The 18,584-nt window shown below is 37.6% G+C and overlaps 1 protein-coding gene across 1 annotated transcript in view; it reads right to left on the bottom strand.

Annotated features, from left to right (window-relative positions):
• STT3B (STT3 oligosaccharyltransferase complex catalytic subunit B) overlaps nucleotides 1–16,818 on the bottom strand; it is a 67,227-nt gene extending 50,409 nt beyond the window's left edge. The window contains exons 1-2 of the mRNA XM_087712898.1: nucleotides 16,094–16,818; nucleotides 1,911–2,019 (exon numbers count right to left, since the gene is read on the bottom strand). Coding sequence (XP_087569024.1) covers nucleotides 1,911–2,019; nucleotides 16,094–16,371 — 387 coding nt within the window. The 5' untranslated portion in view covers nucleotides 16,372–16,818. The remainder of the gene's footprint in view (nucleotides 1–1,910; nucleotides 2,020–16,093) is intronic.
• Between the last annotated feature and the right edge of the window lie 1,766 nt (nucleotides 16,819–18,584).

Raw genomic sequence — 18,584 nt, 5'->3', positions numbered from 1 at the left:
CGATGGTCTACCAGATTATCCCCTTGTGCCTCGGCTGGATCTACGGAATCGGAGTCCAAGTCCGACCGAAACCAAGCAACTTTGTCCGCTAGAAACTGGATGTAATCCTCAGCCCTACCCTGCAGGGGATCCCCCGTATCCCTCCTATTTAGGAGGGAACGGGTTATCCTGAACAGGGCGGCTGGGTGCGACTCAGCGGAGGCAATCAAGGTGGCAATATAAGTTCTTTTCGCCGTCCTGATTGCCCTGATGTATTCCTTGATGCAAGATGTTAGAAGTGCTCGGTTTGATTCGGATTTATTGGATCTCCATAAGTGCTCTAGGCGTCTCTTCTGGCGCTTCCTCTCCCGGAGTTCCTCAGTGAACCAAGGGGGCCTCCTGGATCCACTGCCTCGGAGCAGCCGTAGTGGCGCAATCCGGTTAAGGGACTCCGTCGCTGCCGAGTTCCAGGCAGCAACCAGAGTTCTCCATCGGACTGTGGGCGAGGGTATCAGGATTTTGGCTGGCAGAGGCACTGTGGTCCAATCCTTTGATATTTCAAGCCTGGCCCCATAGGCCAGATCTAAACAGCCTGCGGGCCTTGAGTTTCACACCGTTGACCTACATGATCTATCTACAGGTTGTCCGAGACTTACAACCAGAATTGAGCCCAAAATTTCTGCTGAGGTGGAACATGTGTTAAGTGAATTTTCCCCAATTTTACAACTTTCCTTGCCACAGTTGTTAAGTGAATCACTGAAATTGTTAAGTTGGTAACACAACTGTTAAGTGAATCTGGCTTCCCCACTGACTTTGTTTGTCAGAAGGTTGCAAAAACTATTTATGTGACTCCAGGACACTGCAACTGTCATAAATATGAGTCAATTTCCAAGCATCTGAATTTTGATCACGTGATCATGGGGATGCTGCAAGTCATAAGGATTTTCAATCTTGTTATAACATTGAACTCTCACTAAATAAACTGTTCTAAATGAAGGACTACCTGTATCCGTCAGATTATATTAAGATATTTATCTGAATTCTCTGCAAAAAAAAAATTCATAATATAAAAAATGAAGAAATTTTTGAATATCATGAAATCCATAAAAGGATTCCTTTTATAGTATTGGAATTTTGTGAAATATGTTAGTGAAGTAGTGATTACTATTAGTATATGTAGTTTTCATTTTATGAATGTTCATAGTGTGGTGATTTCTGTGCATTTCTGACCACATATCTACAGAAAACTGAAATAAGATCATAAGCGCAGTCACAATTTCACTTGGTAACCACTTTGCTTAGAGACTGAGTTGGAAATCCCAACTGTGGTTGCTAAACAAGGATTATTTCTATATTACTATTCACTCTGAAAAATAGTATATTTCTTCCATTTGATATGATTGCTCTTTTCCATAGAGTGTGCAACTTTAACAGAAATGTATACTTAGTGTAAGGGTGGAAGGAACTTTTGCCTAAGTAGCCTGATCAACCAAATTAATCAACTCTGCTGTTTAGTGAGAGATGTTATAGATTTTTATACCAATGTATGTATTTGACAGTAAATAAGAAATATCTACTATTCAAGCCTTTAAATGTTTGAAGTAATTTTATTATCCACATTGTAAGAATGTTGTACTATAAACTAATTTGATGTCTTAACAGATCTGATGGATAGTAACAAGAGAACTAGGAGGTGAGAGAATAATCTTTAACATTTTTATAATAAATTTAAAATTCATTTTAAAGGAATACTTGTTATGAAGAAATTTGAGTCCATATCTGATTTAATTTTTAAAAAAATCAAAACTGAGTATCATATAAAATTCTTGACTGCAAATTAGAAATTGAAATAGTAATATAAAAACAGTTTAAATAGAGTCCAGTTTGAAGAGATTTATGCCAAGAACTTGAATATTTTTTCTGATACTCACAGTTCCACCAACTATTCTTCCTAGTGGATACCATGCTCTTTCATCAAACCAATTTAAGAATTCATAAAATCCATGTGATGCAAGATGATGTGTTGATCTGTAGTTAAACCTAGAAAAAGTAGACCAGATGTTAAAAAACCCTACTAATTAACTGTCACTTCAGGTAAATGTTCAAATCTGTATAGTGCTTCTTTGAGGAACCAATGCTTAGAATTTCTAATATTAAAATAAAATATGGCCAGTTGCTTTTTTCCAAGACTAGAAAGCAGGCAATGGCAAACCATTTCCAAAATCTTATCAAGAAAGCTTAGAAATCTTGCTCAGGCAGTTACCAGGATCAATTCAATTCAGACCAGAATCAAAGGAAAAGAAAAGACAGTATTTATTAATATGAATCTCCCGAAACATACTCGGGCAGGATTTAACTGCCAAATTCCAAAGTGATTTCAACTGGAATTGTTCTAGAAGTTTGAAATACTGATTCTTATAGGACAAATGGACAGAAGATAATGAGCTTACAGAAATAATTTAATGGCCTGCAACTTTAATGGAACTGCAACTAGTTGTGCAAACAAGAAAGGAACATAGGTTATAACATTAATTGGGACAAAGATTTCTGTCACTAAGCAACACAATTATCATTACTTAGCAATGGCAACCCTGACAGTCCCAGTTTCTGTTCAACCCCAAAGCATATAAGTTATCTGGGAAGAGAAGAAAGTTGAAGGCAATGAAATGAGCAAGGGGTTGCCATGCAAATAAGATTTGGAGATCTTGGAAGGGCCATTGGAGGCCATATCTAGTTTGGCAGGTGGTGCTGCAAGCAGGTATGTTAGTGAAATCCTGGCCCAACAATAGCATAGTTCTGGCCTAATGACTGCAACTGAGACTACTGCAACCATCATCACTAAGTAATGCAGTCTTGTGAGGGCTCACAATGACCACTTTGCTTAGGAATAGAAATTCCAGTCCCAAGTAGGGTTGTTAAGTGAGGACCATCTATATAGCTTTTAAGAGAGAAGTGAAGACCACCTATATAGCTTTTAAGAGAGAATAAGTTCTACAACCCTGTATAAAACATCTATAACAACTTCAATATTTTTTCTCAAAATTACATCATACATGATCAAGAGGACAGTTTAATCTGGATATGGTTTTATATTATTATATCATCAAATTGGTCTTTGCATTCTTTCACTTTGAAATATATTTTATTCATTTTCACATTCCATTTGCAATCACTTATATACAGGGTATTTACTATAAAAAAAGAAAAAAAAAGAAATAAAACAAACAAAATAAAAAGGAACACAACTCATCATTCACAACCCCACCTAACACTTCCATCCTCCATACACCCCATCTACCTCCTCCAACTTTCCTTTCTCCCTCTAACACTCCCCTCCTACTTCCCTTTCCCCTCAAACCTTCCTTCTCCCCTTACTCCACACGCCCTCCTTACATTCCCCTTACTCCTTCCTTACTCCTCCCTCTTCTTTCCCTCTATCTCCCTCCTTGGTGTATGCCTTTATTCGAGTGTTGTTTAATCTGATAAAAGTAAAATAAACCAAGGAAAAAAAAAAAGAAAAAGAAAAAATATATATAAAGAAAGAAAAAAGAGAGAAAAGAAAAAAGAAAAAAAACCACCGTATATAAATACATTCTTGTTCTTATTGAGACTATTTTAACGCCCCCCCCCCACCACCACCCCACAAATCCCCATACCTAATCCTCCCGACTTCCCAGGGCCCACACCTGGCACTACCTTCTGTCTAAAATATCTTGTATACATATGGATTAAAAATAAAAGTAATATGTCAAAAGAAAGAAAAACAAGAAAACAAAGAAAGAAAAGAAAAAAGAAAAGAAAAAAAAAGAAAAAAAAAGAAACCACTCTTTGTGTTGATCTCAGCCACCCATCTTTATCTATGCTTAAATAGTATAAGTCATTCTATCTATATTTTATTCTCGTCTCTTACTTCTTTGTTATTTACCCCAACCTTCTGTAGACTCTCCCGTTCCTCTTCCTAAACCTTATATTCAGGTAAACATTTATACAAATTTGTGTAGGCATCAATATACAGTCTAACCAAAATTGATCCCTTCCGATAAAATTTAAGCAACGTGGTTCATGCCACATATTCAAATATTACTTTACAGAAGAATAATCAAACTTTCCCTTCTAATAAAATTTAAACAGCGTAAATAATCTTTCTTAACCTCCTTTTCAAACAATAATTCAAAATAATCTAACCAAGCTTCCCCTTCTTAGTAAAGTTTAAGCAGCGTAGATCAAGTATTACTTTACACAAAAATCAGTTTCTATCTTAAGATAATCCCAACCGACTTTCTCTTCTAATAGGATTTAAATAACGTAAATCATTCCACATGCATTTTACCCTCATCCTTTGCTTGTCTGATATTTACCACTATCAAATTTATGCAGACATTTGTTTAAGATCTAGCTCAAAGTAATTTCAACCAACTTTCCCTTCTAATAAGGATTAAATAGCATGGATCATTCCACATATTCAAATAATACTTTCAACAAAAGTCAGTTAACCTTCTGTTTTAAAGTAGTCCCTTCTAACAAAATTTAAGCAACATAATTCATTCCGCATTCATTTTACATCTATCTTAAGATAATCCCAACCGGCTTTTCCTCTTCTAATAAGCTTTAAACAACGTAAATCATTCCGCATATATTTTACCCTCATCCCTTGCTTGTCTGATGTTTACCACTATCAAATTTATGCTGACATTAGTTTAAGATCTAGCTCAAAGTAATTTCACCCAACTTTCCCTTCTAATAAGAATTAATCCGCTTTTTCTACCGGAGAGAGGTCGCAAACCCCCATTCGGTCCACAACTTTGGCAAATATTTTAAAATGTCTAAATTCTCGATCTCCGTTTTTCTGCTTCTCCGAGGGAGGAAAGGCTACCCCCTCCATCTTGCAGCCACGCGGCCTGCCGTTTGCCTTCTCCTTCCGCTTGTCTCTCCTCTCTTCCAAGTGAGTCAGGAAGTCCCGCCTTCAAAGTCCTACGATAGAAATCTCGGGCCTCCGAAACAGAGTTAAGACGAAATCTTTGATTCTCAAATGTGACCGTAATGCCGGCAGGGGCCTCCCATCTGTATCGAATCTGTTGACTCCTAAGCTCTTTAGTTAAAAAGGCGTAGTCCCTTCTTGCTCTCAACATCTGGAAAGGAATATCTTTGAAGACAATCAGGTCCTGGTCATCAACTCGGAGACTGTTATTATGAAACTTTTGCACAATCGCATTTCTGGATTCTTTTGTGGAGAAATATATAATTATGTCCCTCGGGAGCTGTCGCTGTTCCGCTACCAATGAGTTCTGGTGATAGATTTTCCGAATCTGCCAATCAAAGTTAAGTCCCGGGCTTCCCACCGCATGGCTGAAGGCTTCAGCAAAGGTCTGTTTCAGATTCTCTTGCTCCTTTTCACGGAATCCTCTAACTCTTATTGCAAATGCCTTCCTATTAAAATTTATCATCATGAGCTGTTCTTCAGTGTCTCTAATTTTTTGTTGTAATATTTGAATATTAGTAGTCAAATTAAAATTAGCCTTCTCCAAGCTTTCCAATTTATTCTCTATTTCAGCAGAATAATCTGACAGGGCAGACACGGCTGCGAACGTATTCGCCTTCATTTGGTTAATTTTAGACTTTAAATCATCATATAGTTCCAATACAAATTCCTTAATTTCTTTTTTAAAATCATTAAACATTTTAAAGAAATATTCCTGTGTTAAAAATTCTCCAGTAGAGGGCATAGGAGACAAAGGCTGTGGTTCCAATATAAATTCTTTAGATTCTTTAGGCACATTTGTAGCAAGACGCTTCTTTGATCTGGGTGCCATAATAAATAAACAGATAAGCAGCGCTTTTGCTCCCCTCTGTTTCCAAAGAAAAAGAGTTTATTTTGTTAAGGAGCGGTCTGCAGAAAGGTAAAACCGGCTAAGTACATCCGCTATCAATCACCAACGGGGGGAAATCGCCATTTTGAAGTCCATTTAGACAAAGAAGTCTCTAAGACGAATGGTGCTGGTATTTAAGATAGTAATAAAAGCATAAATCTCACAGGAGTGGGACCCGCCCGTATTAACCTAGCTTGAAAAAAACTTTGCTTTGTCCTGGGGGGGGGGGGCTAGCCTGTCTGGGGCTGCCAAAAAAGGCAGCTGAGAAGAACTGGCTGGAGATAAAAGCTCCGCTCCCGCTGGATCTAATCTCTGTCCACAGCCAAAAAAAAAGAAAAGGCTGTGGATTACGAATAGACCCTAGCATACAGAGCTACTCCCTGCCCCTTCCTTAGCCAAAAAGGGGTGATATCTATGATCTTATTTAGATATACAGACCAGATCCCTGAGAGGAGCTCGGTTGAGCCCTCCTCGGCAACAGGCCACGCCCCCAGGAAGTCGCATTCTTTCCCACAGCTGCCAAATTTGATGGGTGATTGGACTTCAGTTGCCAGAATCTGCTTTTGAGTCTTACTATAACACATTTAACTTGTATTTGAAGTTAAACTTCAAATTCCCAAGAAGCAACAAATTATCAATTGTAATGAGGATTCTGAAAAATGGCAATTTCCTGTTGCTGTACAAACTGACATACTCAAATCACAATAGTAAAAATATTGGAGAAACCCACAAAAGGTATTTACCATTATGACCGTTTGCAGAAATGCTAAGTGAATCCTCCAACTATTGCTCCCCCACCCTAATCCGAAAGGCACTAGGTATGCTTTGCTATCCCTCCAGTTCTACCCACTCATCTCCACCTCCAATTACCCTTTACTCGCTTTCCTTTTGAAGGACCCAGAAAGTAACAGTCTTCTCTGTTGCTGGGCCATATGAAACAATTGAGACAAAATCCTGCCAATGTCCCTTTTATTGCTAGTCTTAGCTCTCCCAGTGTTAGTTCCACTAGCTTTATGCTAGCACAGCTAATGCTAGGGGAGCTAAATCTAACGGGGAAAGGAAAACCATCAGGGTTTCTTCTCTTCAATTGTGCCACATTGCCCAGCAACAAAATGGACAGCTCACCTTATCTATCCTGACCTCTGAGTATCTTCGAAAGGTAAATATGCAGTTGTGACAGTGTGGGTATGAAGGAAGCCCAAAAGGCTCTGGGGACTTCTAGAAGCAGAGCACAGATTATCTCAGGTAATAGGGAGAGGCCTTGGAAGGTCCAATGCAGTAGGTTTGTGCCTTGATTAGGCCTCTCAGAGTCTGTCCTAACCAAGGCAACTCATGCTCCACTTAACTTGTGTGTTGGTTCAACAAATGCATTGGAGACAGCAGGAAATAGGTGGGATGGTTAATAAGCTATTCATTTAATGACTATTCTATTACAGTATTGTGCAGGCTCCGTTACTGTCATACCTCAAGGACTATCTTGCTCTTTTAACCTAATGTAATAAGCATTTAATATGCATAACTATCTATAGCATAATAATGTTAATGTAAGAGTTACCCTATTGTCTCAGAGAACATGGGTGCTGTTGACCATCTTTAAAGCCCTTCATGGTAGTGGATCTGAGTACTTGAGAGACCGCCTTCTGCCGATTACCTCCCTCCGACCGATAAGATCGCACAGACTGGGCCTCCTCCGAATCCCATCCGCCAGTCAATGTCGACTGGCGACTACACGGAGAGCCTTTTCTGTTGCAGCTCCGACCCTGTGGAACGATCTCCCCATCGAGATACGCACCCTCACCACCGTCCAGGCCTTCCGCGCAGCCCTCAAGACCTGGCTCTCCCAACAGGCCTGGGGATAAGTCTTTAATTTGCCCCACCCGAGTGTTGAATGTTGAATGCAAGTTGTGTTTTTATTACTTTATTTTGTTCACATATTGTTTATTTTGAATTGCACCCCCTCCCTAATGATTGTAAGCCGCCCTGAGTCCCCTCAGGGAAAAGGGCGGCCTATAAATCTTAATAAAATACTAATAAAAAAAACATTAACTGCCTGTAAGAACAATACATTCTACAGTACATGACCGTTAGAAGTACAGTATTCATAATAATCTCTTCTGAATGAATCCAGGTCAGTTATATTACATATAAAAAGACATTTTTCTATTCTCTATTTACAAAATATTAGTGAAATGTGGATAATGGAGTAATTAAATGTTATATTATGTTAATTCCATTAATTTTACGTTTTAGGCAATAGCTAACCAGAAAATGGTCTATCAAGGAATCAATTTTAAATAGATGCTATCATCATCATCATCATCATAGCTATTGTCTATCCACTGCAGGTTCAAGTCATTTCCGCATGTTTACAACCAATATGGTCCTGAGCTTTCTTTTGTCAATTGGGCCTGCAATATTTGCTGATGTCATCAATCCATCTTATTTTAGGTGTCTTTCGTGGATGTTTTTTTTTATCAAATGGGATCCGTTCTATCACTGCTTTGGTCAACCTGTAATCATTTCTTCATCTATGTGACCAACCTATTTCCATTTCAATTCTTTTACTCTCTTGGTGAGATTGTATACTTTTGTTTGTTCTTTAATCCATGTGCAAGTCTTTCTATCTTATCTTGTAATGCCAAGCATGTCTCTTTCCAAATGCAGCTCTTCCATGTCTTTATAGCTCTTCTGGGCCTTGTGAGAAGAGAACAACATTATCTACAAATAGGTGCCATTAATTTTTATTCCATCTTTTGCCCAGTCTAATTTTCAAAATACTTCTTCAAGGCAGGTTCAGAAAAGGATAGAAGATATTGCATTGCCTTGTCGTCCACCTCATTCTATGTTGATTTCCACTTTAAGATCATTAAGGCAAATTGTTGCCATTGTTTTTTTATATATTGATTGTAGTAAATTTATGTAAGCAGTATCTATGCCTTAGTTGAGCAATGTATTCATTATTGCTTGCTGGAATACTGAGTCAAACACTAGTTAATGAAAGCTACATACAGAGGTATGATGCACCCGTTGTGTCTTTCAGTGACTTGCTGAACAACAAATTGTACTGTAGCCACTTCTGAACCCTGCCTGCTCCTTTGGCTGTACACCATTTAATGTTCTCAATATTCTTTTTGCTATTATCTTGGTGAAAATCCTGTAGATGACTGAAAGAAGGCTTATTGGGCAATAGTTTTTAAATCATCTTGGGTACCTTTCTTGTATATAAGAATCACTTCACCATGCATTGGGTATTTTTTCTTTTCTGAGATATCTCTGTGGCCACCAACTTTCAGTATTTCAACTGTTGTTTCCTGAACCTTTGCCATTTTTCATTGATTTTATGGCAGGCTACTGCCTCTACTAGGATATTTGACATTTCCTCTTTTGTAAGTATTGTTACATTTAAGTGGTCTTGATCTCTGTATAGCTCTGAATAGTTTTCTGATTATTTCTAATATTTCCTGCCTAGTTCTACACACAAAATCATTCTCATGTTTTAATGCAAAAACCTTATTTCTTGTATTTATAAGCTTGCACTTTCTTCTACCCCTTGGTTTTACTCAATTGCCTTTTTCAAAAGCTTCATGCAAAACTGACGTGTTTCTTCTTGAATACATTTTCTTATCGTCTTGCAAAGTTCAACATACTCCAGTTTATTAGTGAATCTTATGGTATTTTTCACTGTCCATCATTTTTTAATTAAACCAATAATTTCATCAGAGATTTTTGATTGTACGTTTTTCTAGTGGTGGTGTTCTAGTGTGTTATAGATGTAGCAGATTCAAGGATGTTTTTAACTATTCATTCATTTTGGTCCATAATGTTCATCTCTTCCAAATCTTGCAATAGACTGAAGCGATTGATAGATTAATCTCAAAATTGCTGTTTTCCTCTAACAGCTTATCAGTCTGCATTTTGGTTTTTTGTGATGTCTATCATTTTCATATGTTTTTTTTATTTTTACTTTAGCTTGTACCATTCTATGGTAACTTCCAACATAAAAACAATTGATGATAGTACAATTGCAGAATATGGTTTTCTCATTTGACATGATGTAATCAATTTCGCTTTCGTAGACTTACTTACATGGAAATGCAACAATCAATAAAGTTTCCATTACTGCTAAAGGCATGGAGAATTAAAAAAAAAAAGATAAGACAATGGAACATCTTACTTTTAACAATTAACTGAATAATAGTTTTTACAAAACCAGCTACTTTCAAAATTGAATGAACTACTATTTTTAAACACGGAAGTTCATCTTCATAGGAATATGCTCCAGTTCAGGTTTAGTTTGCTCAACTACCTTAAATATATCCACGTGGCATTTAGAATTTTTTTTAATTCAATTAACCACAGATTACCTTATCTCTGAAACTGAAGTAGTTAACTTAATTTAAAAAGTCAATTTCAAAAACCATGGTTTGAAGTTATTTGCAATTTGCAAACCAGTTTAGTTCAGTTGCTGTTCAGAAAATTTATAAATCGATTAATCAAAATAGAAGATAATTCCTTTTTGTAACTATTATGTGATCATGATTTAGGACACATTCAAAAGTAACTATTATGCAATAGCAATACAAAGGAATCAATAGGCATAGACTTCATCTAAAGAGCCGTGATGGTGCAGTGGTTAGAATGCAATACTGCAGGCTACTTCTGCTGACTGCCAGTAGTTTGGCAGTTCGAATCACACCGGCTCAAGGTTGACTCAGCTTTCCATCCTCCCCAGGTTGATAAAATGAGGACCCAGATTGTTGGGGGCAATATGCTGACACTATAGACTGCTTAGAGAGGTCTATAAAGCACTGTGAACAGATATATACCATATTTTTCAGACTATAAGACTCACCAAGATTTTGAAGAAATATATTTTTTTTAAAAAATGTTTTTGCACTCTGCAGGCCTTCCAAATCCTCTGCACGCCTCATTTTTTGTGAAAAAAGGGCATGCAGAGAATTTGCGAGGCCTGCAAAATGCTCCTGGTGGCTGGGGCAAAAACTAGCTAAAAACGGGCCCCTTTTTCACAAAAATGGACCCTTTCTTTGCAAAAAACAGGACATGCATAGGCTTTGGGAGGCTTGTAGAGTGCTTCTGGGGGGCCCTGGGTTTTTGCCCTCCTCATCCTCCAGGAGCACTCTACATATTCATTTTTGCAAAAAATAGGATGCCCAGGGGTGGGGTTTTGGGAGGTAAAAAATGATGTATCCAGTGTATAAGACGTACCCAGATTTTCACCCTCTTTTTTGGGGGGGGTGTGCATCTTATACTCCGAAAAATACGGTAGGTCTAAGTGCTATTGTTATAATGCTATTTCTAAATACAAACACTTACTCAAGGATAAATAAAAGATCTAAATTATTCAGAACAACCATCATAGGCACAAAAATATAGCAAATGTAAAGAGTGAGTAAGGCCAAAATTCAAAATTAGATGTGTAGATAGAGATCCAGCTTTTTGGGGAGGGGGGTCAAAAAGAGAAGTTTATAGTTGAAAGTTTATTATATTTTCTACAACAAGTCTTAATTATAAAAATATAATTAACTTTTCAACATTTTCACTTTGAAAATAGAAGCTACCTAATACTCTCCTTGTACAAGAGTAGTGTTACTGAAAAAGATTCTATATGTATAAACTGATTTCTACAATGTAAATTACTAAGACAAACTCATCCATTTTCAGTCAAAATAATTAAACATGGAATTACTGTGATATAAATGCCATAACTTCTCATTTTGTATTATCTGGGGAGGAGAGATCTATAATGAAACTACAATTCTGTAGAATGCTTTGAATTTTTTAAATAAATTACAATTATTGTTTTCTCCAAATTGCAGCTGTGGGTAAACATATTAGTTCTTAGGAGAAACTGAGTTTGGTCAGATTTTTAAAAAAAATCTGTATCTCAGTTGGGGACGCCACTATTTTTATTCTAAATACAAACCATATTATTTAATATCAAAATTGAAACAGACAGAATTAATCCTGAGTAGGTTCCTACTTTGCTTTTTATTGGATACACAGACGTGTTAGGCCAAATGCTGTCATCAAAAATCTTGAAGTTCTAAAAAGATTCAGAAGTTTTCAACAAGTTGTCATTTTAATTTAACAATTGGCAAAAATGGTTAAATATAGAAGAAATTAAATATACTAAATCGATGTTATTAAAAATAAATGAAATTAAACTAATTTTGGATATGTTTTGGCCCATCTGTTTTTGGAATGTGGCCCTTAGCAAGTGAGGCAGTCAGTCCTTAACCTGAAAAGAATTGTGAATTGCTAACCTAAATGCTAATTATTTTATTATTGTTCCATTATTTTTCCATTGTGATTGTTTTTCCTACAGTTAATATATAAAACACTTTAAAAGATGTAAGACCAAAATATTTATGAATATGCTATTCTTTAGCTGTTGAAACAATATTGAACAACCTATTGCTTTTTCAGATACGGGTAATGGGATGAATAAGAGTTGCTCTTTTAGTACCTCTAGTATATCGGGTTTCCTGTATTAGGAAATTAGATCTTCCCATGGTTTAGTGTTCTCTCTCTACTTAAGATTGAATGGTATACTGAAAAGAAACCATTGACAGATACCTTAGCTGTTATGATTAACTATAGTTAAGTGTACACTTAACTCCCTGATGTAAACATCCCCAATACCTATGAAAGTTATGTTTTCCTTAGAAAAACTGGTCTACTGACTGCATTATGAGATGACTCCAATTAATGTCTTGAATATAATATCAAAGTTCACACAGGGTAACCAAGAAAGTACCCAATCATATGAATCAAGAGCTTGGCAATATATGGCATACCAACTCTTAAATGACTCACAGAATGTCTTCATTGGCAAGCTGCATGGATTAGTCTTTAATTAAATCTAAAACGATTACAGAGAAAAGTAGTTAAAGAAATATTTTTAAAAATCTTAAAACCTCTGTACATTAAGATTGCAGTACTGGATAACTTACACAAAATTAACGTACAGAAACATTTTGGAATCAATTTTAAATGTTTACATTGCATTTTTCTCGATGTTACAAATCAACTAGTGTGTGAACTCTTAATCTAGCTATCATTCTATGTTAGCTATGATTTATAGTTTAAGGTGCTATGTCAATCCATCAATGTCCTTTCAATAAACAATGATTTATCAAACCATTGCTGAAAATAAGAGTGTAGCTTGTTCAAAGTTGCCCAGTGAAATTAAAAGTAGCCATCCTAATTTTAAATACTTTCACATTATATCACACCAAATTTATTGTGGGCATGTCATACCAACTGATTAGCATGCCTCCTAGATTATTATTAGGATTTATTGCATAGTCAGATTGGATTTGGCTTTGCATTGCATATATTATGCAGCTTGGTGACCTAATGGTGAAGACTCTCACCTCCCATTCAGAAGATTGAGTGGTAGCAGCAGATGTTTCTCTCCTAGAGTGAAAGAAAAAAATCTGCTCCAAACGCTATGTAGGGTCAGGATTAAGGGATTACAGGGTTGTAAAAAAGGATATTATAAGAGTAGTGGTTAGAATGCAGTATTGCAGACTAATTCTGCTGATTGCCAGCTGTTCAGCAGTTTGAGTCTCACAGATAGGCTCAAGGTTGACTCAGCCTTCCATCCTTTTGAGGTTGGTAAAATAAGGACCCAGTTTGTTGGGGGCAATATGCTGACTTTGTAAACTGCTTTATAAACTGCTATTTATGATTTCTGAAATACCTTTTTTATTTATATGATGAACTTACCTAATTATTTGTCTTGTATGTGAAGAATGTTAAGACAAAAAGCAGGCAGCTTCTTTGTAACTGTTCCTGCTTTGAAATATAATTTATTTATCTCTGAACTTACGCTTAGTATCATCTTGTTTCCAACTGTTCTTGCCTATTAAATATGTCAAATATATTTATTACATAATAATGCAATGTATTAATGTTTTGTTAAAGATCATTTTTTTAAAAAAATCAATTTTTCCACATACAATTTTCATAACTAATTATTTTAGTATGTTGAGAAATAGCCCCCAAACGTTAATGCTACCAACCAAAGCAGTAGGCTGGCAGAAGATAAAAAGGCATCAAAGCATTTAGAAATAAATTAGTGGAATGATTTGTATCTTTTAATTTATCCAGTACTATCTTTCCTACCTGTGATCCTCAGTACTAAGGGAACTATTTGACATGTTTACTTTGACATGGTTACTTGAATATTACAGATTTATAGAAAGTATTTACTGAAAACTAATAAAGCAATTATACATCTGTTTAATAGTGAAACTCTGCTTAACTTCATGATGTAAGATAACTGCTTTTCAATTCAAATGCCAAATTAAACAAAGAACAGAATTGTCTACTTTATTATGCTAATAGTATAGTGATAAAATGGAAGTTTAAGTTTGCTGCAACATGATTTGTTTGAACAGAATTTTAATTTATTTAATAAATAAATGATTTCTCATCTGAGCCAACTGTTCTAACACTACACCTATTCTCAGAAATATTCTCTACAGGCCATTTTCCCCACTGATCTAACTGGAATAGTCCCAGGAGCAAAGATACAAGCATTGATTCCCAACTCAGTACAAAGTTCAAGGATTTTTGACCAAAAAAAACACAGCAGAATAGAATGGATTTAACTCCTCTATATTAGTTTTTGTAAAATGTAAGTTAAAAGTACATCTTTACATGTATGTACAATAATGCAGCAGTCTTTTCAATACTTCAAATTCAGCCTGCCCTAATGTACAATCCATATGGCAGGTAAAAATGTGATATGAAATAGATGATGCAATCTATTATAGGGGGAAGATGGGGAAAATGGGGCAACTATCTCCAATTCGGTAATTAAAGTATAAAATCAGAAACACAGAAACTTATTGATAGAAATAATTCTACAAGCTTGGAGCTCATCACAAATATTAGATTCTGTTGTGTGTCAAGAAAATGTCTAGGGCAAATAATGCAGAATAATATCTCCATATATAACAATTACTGGAGGAAGTTACATCAAATTGGTGTATTCTATTCTGGCCAAGATCTGATGTATAATGAATCAAACTTTAGTAAAGATTTTTCATTTCTTTGTGTTTCACATAAAAGTCTATAGGGTTTCCAGTTAGCCATAAAAATAGATATTGTCTTTTCTCTTATTATAGAAGTTAATTTAGCTATGTCAGCAAGTTCCATCATTTTACCTACCATTCTTCACTTGCAGATAAGATAAAATCTTTCCATCTTTGTGTATCAAAGTAATATTTTCTATAACTGCCATACAGGCATGTAAAAATCATACTTCATAAAATGGAAATTGTAATTTTAAATTCAGTTACAAAGGACCATTTTTGTGATTATAAAAATAAGTGTCAATAAATTATTCATCTACTTAAAATGAAAGTCCTACTCATTTTCTTTTTTTATTCACTGCAATGTTATTACTAATTCACAATATGGGGGTGGATGGGTGGAGGTGAAGCATAAAGTTAAAAGTCCGACTGCTTCCGTAAGAAATTTTACTGACTTCATTACTAAATTGCAGGAGAAATTTGGCTATCAAGGGAATAACTATCTCATATGTGAACCGGGTCTATTTGTACAAGTATGCCCCCCCACTGGTTACTCTGCTCACCCCGCAATAGTTCATTGCAAAAGATCCCGCTCCTTCAGCGTCCAATGCTTTTTAACTACTGCTTTCTTGCTCTATTCCGGTCTGCTTCATACAGAAACGCAAACGCACGCTCCTCTATGCCGCAGCGAGGATTACAGCAACGCTGCACAAGTTTTACCCAATGAAGAAATGAAAATGATTTGGGGCCTCTTGATCCAACAGCAGATCGCATTCAAGTCGTAAGCTTAGACAAGACTGTCTCGGGTGTTTTGGCAGAGTCACAAGATAATCTAAAATTAATACCTATCTCAACCTAACAATTGTTGGCTTTTCCACCATCCCACCTGGCACTCTCAAAAACAACTCCGGCTCATATTTTCACATGCCACCTCTCTCTCCCCAGCCCCCCTTCCATTTGTACCACCGCAGAGCACATCCACCTCTCACCAAGCACTCCCATAATTTTTCCTCATTTGTATTTAAAATTCTTATTTTATCTCTGTTTCCCCCATCTTCTCAAGGGCCACCCGCAGCTCTCCCATTAACCTACTTCCCTATTCCTCAGTTTAACTGCGGTCGCTTGGTCGTCCACCGCCGCATGGAGCAGCACCAGTCCGTTTCAGACGTCTCTAATTCTTACCAGGGATCGAACTCGTGTATGATACTCTCGAAACGGATGACTGCGAAGAGCCTGGAACTGAAACCAGCCAGCCAGGCCAGGAAAAGGATCGTGAAGGAAAGCAGCGACTGCCAGCCTGCCGGTTGCGACAGGCCCCCCGACAGGCCACTTCCTCCAGCTGAGGCGCCGGTAACCGCCAGTGAACCACTTCGACTGTTGGCCAGCGCTTGGGAATTTGAAGATGACGAGACAGCAGCACCGGACTTGTGCTTCTGGTCGGGGGCTGAGTGTTCCGCCATGTTGGTCCCCGGGCTCCTCGTTTTTTCTCCGCCTAACGCGCAGCGAAGGAGGAGCAGAAGCCACCTCGTTCCCTCAGCACGCTCCGCAAAAGAAGACGGGGGAAGCGGATGAAATCACTATCTTCTTCCGCGCCCTTTTCACTGGTGGGGGAAGCACTTCCCTGCCGCCGCTTCTTCTTGAGCGAACCAGGAACTACTGCCCGTTGCGGCGGCGGCCGCCAACATCCCAATGCGGCGCCAGAGAACGGGCGCGAGACTGAAGCAGCGCGGGCGCGCAAGAAAGAGATCCGGGGGGGGGAGGGAAATAAGGCGTGGGTATGAGAATAAGAGGAGAGACAGACAAAAGTTGCTTCCGCGTGAAAATGAATCGGCTCAAGAACGCATTCGAGAAGGTCGAGAAAAACGAAATGGGAGGAGAAATAAAGCGCGGGACCGTAGGCAGCCGTTGGGCGGCGCGTGAGAAAAGGAGGCGGGGAAGAAACTAAGACGGTTAATTGAGGCTTGAGGCCCGAGCGATCTCTGACGCTTCATTGGGAGGAGCCGGCGAGGAGCTTTCTCCTCCCGTTTTCGTCAAGATCTTCCTATTAACCTGTCAGAGAACGACAGGTACTTCAAAAGGACAAAGCGATAGCCAATTACGATCGACAACCATAGGGCGCGGCTACAGCAAGGCGGTGACTTTATCATTTTTCACAATTATAAAAAAAAAACGGTGCTAAGTGGAATCGTTTCATTGGCTGATACGTTAACCGGTGACGGAGTAAAGTCGCTTTCCCCCCATCACGTGAGAAATTAAGCGCTGACGTTTTGGGCTAGCCGTTGGAGTTGAAGGAGCTGCAGTAGATGCGTTACTGTATTCCTAGCGAGGAAGCCCGAGGCATACTGGTGTTTGTAGTTTCTAGGCATCGTTGCTTTGAATCTGTCAAACGTCTGCTCACCACCTCCTGTTGTCATGGTAAACTTTGAAGATATACCCGTCAAAATCTGTATATTTGTTTTCCGAAGCTATAAAAGAAACTGAAATACGGCACAGAAGGCTATTATGACGCTAAAAGTATTGCCATGCTTAGTACAAAATGCAACTTTGAAAAAAAAAATCACACTGAATCATATCCTTACATTTACCTTACATAGGATAAATAGAGCTAGAGGGAGAAATCTTGCGTAACCCTTATCCAGATCTTTTCCAATCCCAGCAACTTTTTGGAAGGACTGTTGCTGGGAATTCTGGAAATTGAAGTCCATATTGCACTCCAGAGATGTTAAAATGGGAAATGATGTTCTAAACAGCCAGCTCGGAGCATTAATAAGGACAAAATGAGACGCTTCACACAATAGTTGGTGCTCAGCTTCGTGTAATAATATTTAAACTGAAGTATAGGATCCTTTTCAGTGTATCAAATTCACAGAGCAGGAAGTAGTAATATACATATACTATGATAGTTTCTCATTCACCCAGTTTGTAATTGCTCATTTAATAAAACTATTCAGGTGAAAAACTTAGTATAGTATATAAATTAATTCTAATAAATGGAACATCAAGGAATATTTAAATGTGGCTGCTTGTAGTTGAATAAAAACATAGAATTGGTGAGTTTGAACTAATTAAACTTCATTGCTAGGAAGGAGGGAGGGAGGGAGGGAGGGAGGGAAGGAAGGAAGGAAGGAAGGAAGGAAGGAAGGAAGGAAGGAAGGAAGGAAGGAAGGAAGGAAAAGTACTGTCAGTGTTCCAAATATGTAGAATTAAATCAGAGTTGAAGGCATAACTATGCTTAAGGTTCCAATTTAATAAGGCAGGCATGTTGGTATCATGCTGTGGGATTCCAACTCTAGAAGTTACATCAGAATCCCACCCAGTTAAAAGTTCCCACAGTCCATCATCACATGGTCCAATTTTCTTCTTCCACGCTGGCATCTACGCCTAACTGCTTCCGGTCAGGTGTAAAGGTTTGGGAGACAAAAGATGACCTTGAGCTTCTAGGAAGGAATTTTTTATTTTGAAAACAACACATTCTACCCCTTGCTAAATCCCCCCTTAATAAGAGTGTGGCAGGCCAAAGATTCTTAAAGGAACCGCTGCAGGCCTGACAAGTACTTTGGTGCCAGGCAATTTTCTTGGGAAGATTGAGAAAAGATTCGATAACTGGGTAACACATTAGACAAAGCAATTTCTCTAGAATTTTTCTGAAATTGCCAGATCATATGCTATTTAA

The sequence above is a fragment of the Thamnophis sirtalis genome, unplaced genomic scaffold, assembly GCF_051295495.1.
Source record: "Thamnophis sirtalis isolate CommonGarterSnake01/CBP01778 unplaced genomic scaffold, rThaSir2_p1.2 scaffold_4, whole genome shotgun sequence".
In the NCBI taxonomy this organism is placed as follows: Eukaryota; Metazoa; Chordata; class Lepidosauria; order Squamata; family Natricidae; genus Thamnophis; species Thamnophis sirtalis.
This window is presented reverse-complemented; position numbering and strand designations above follow the sequence as displayed.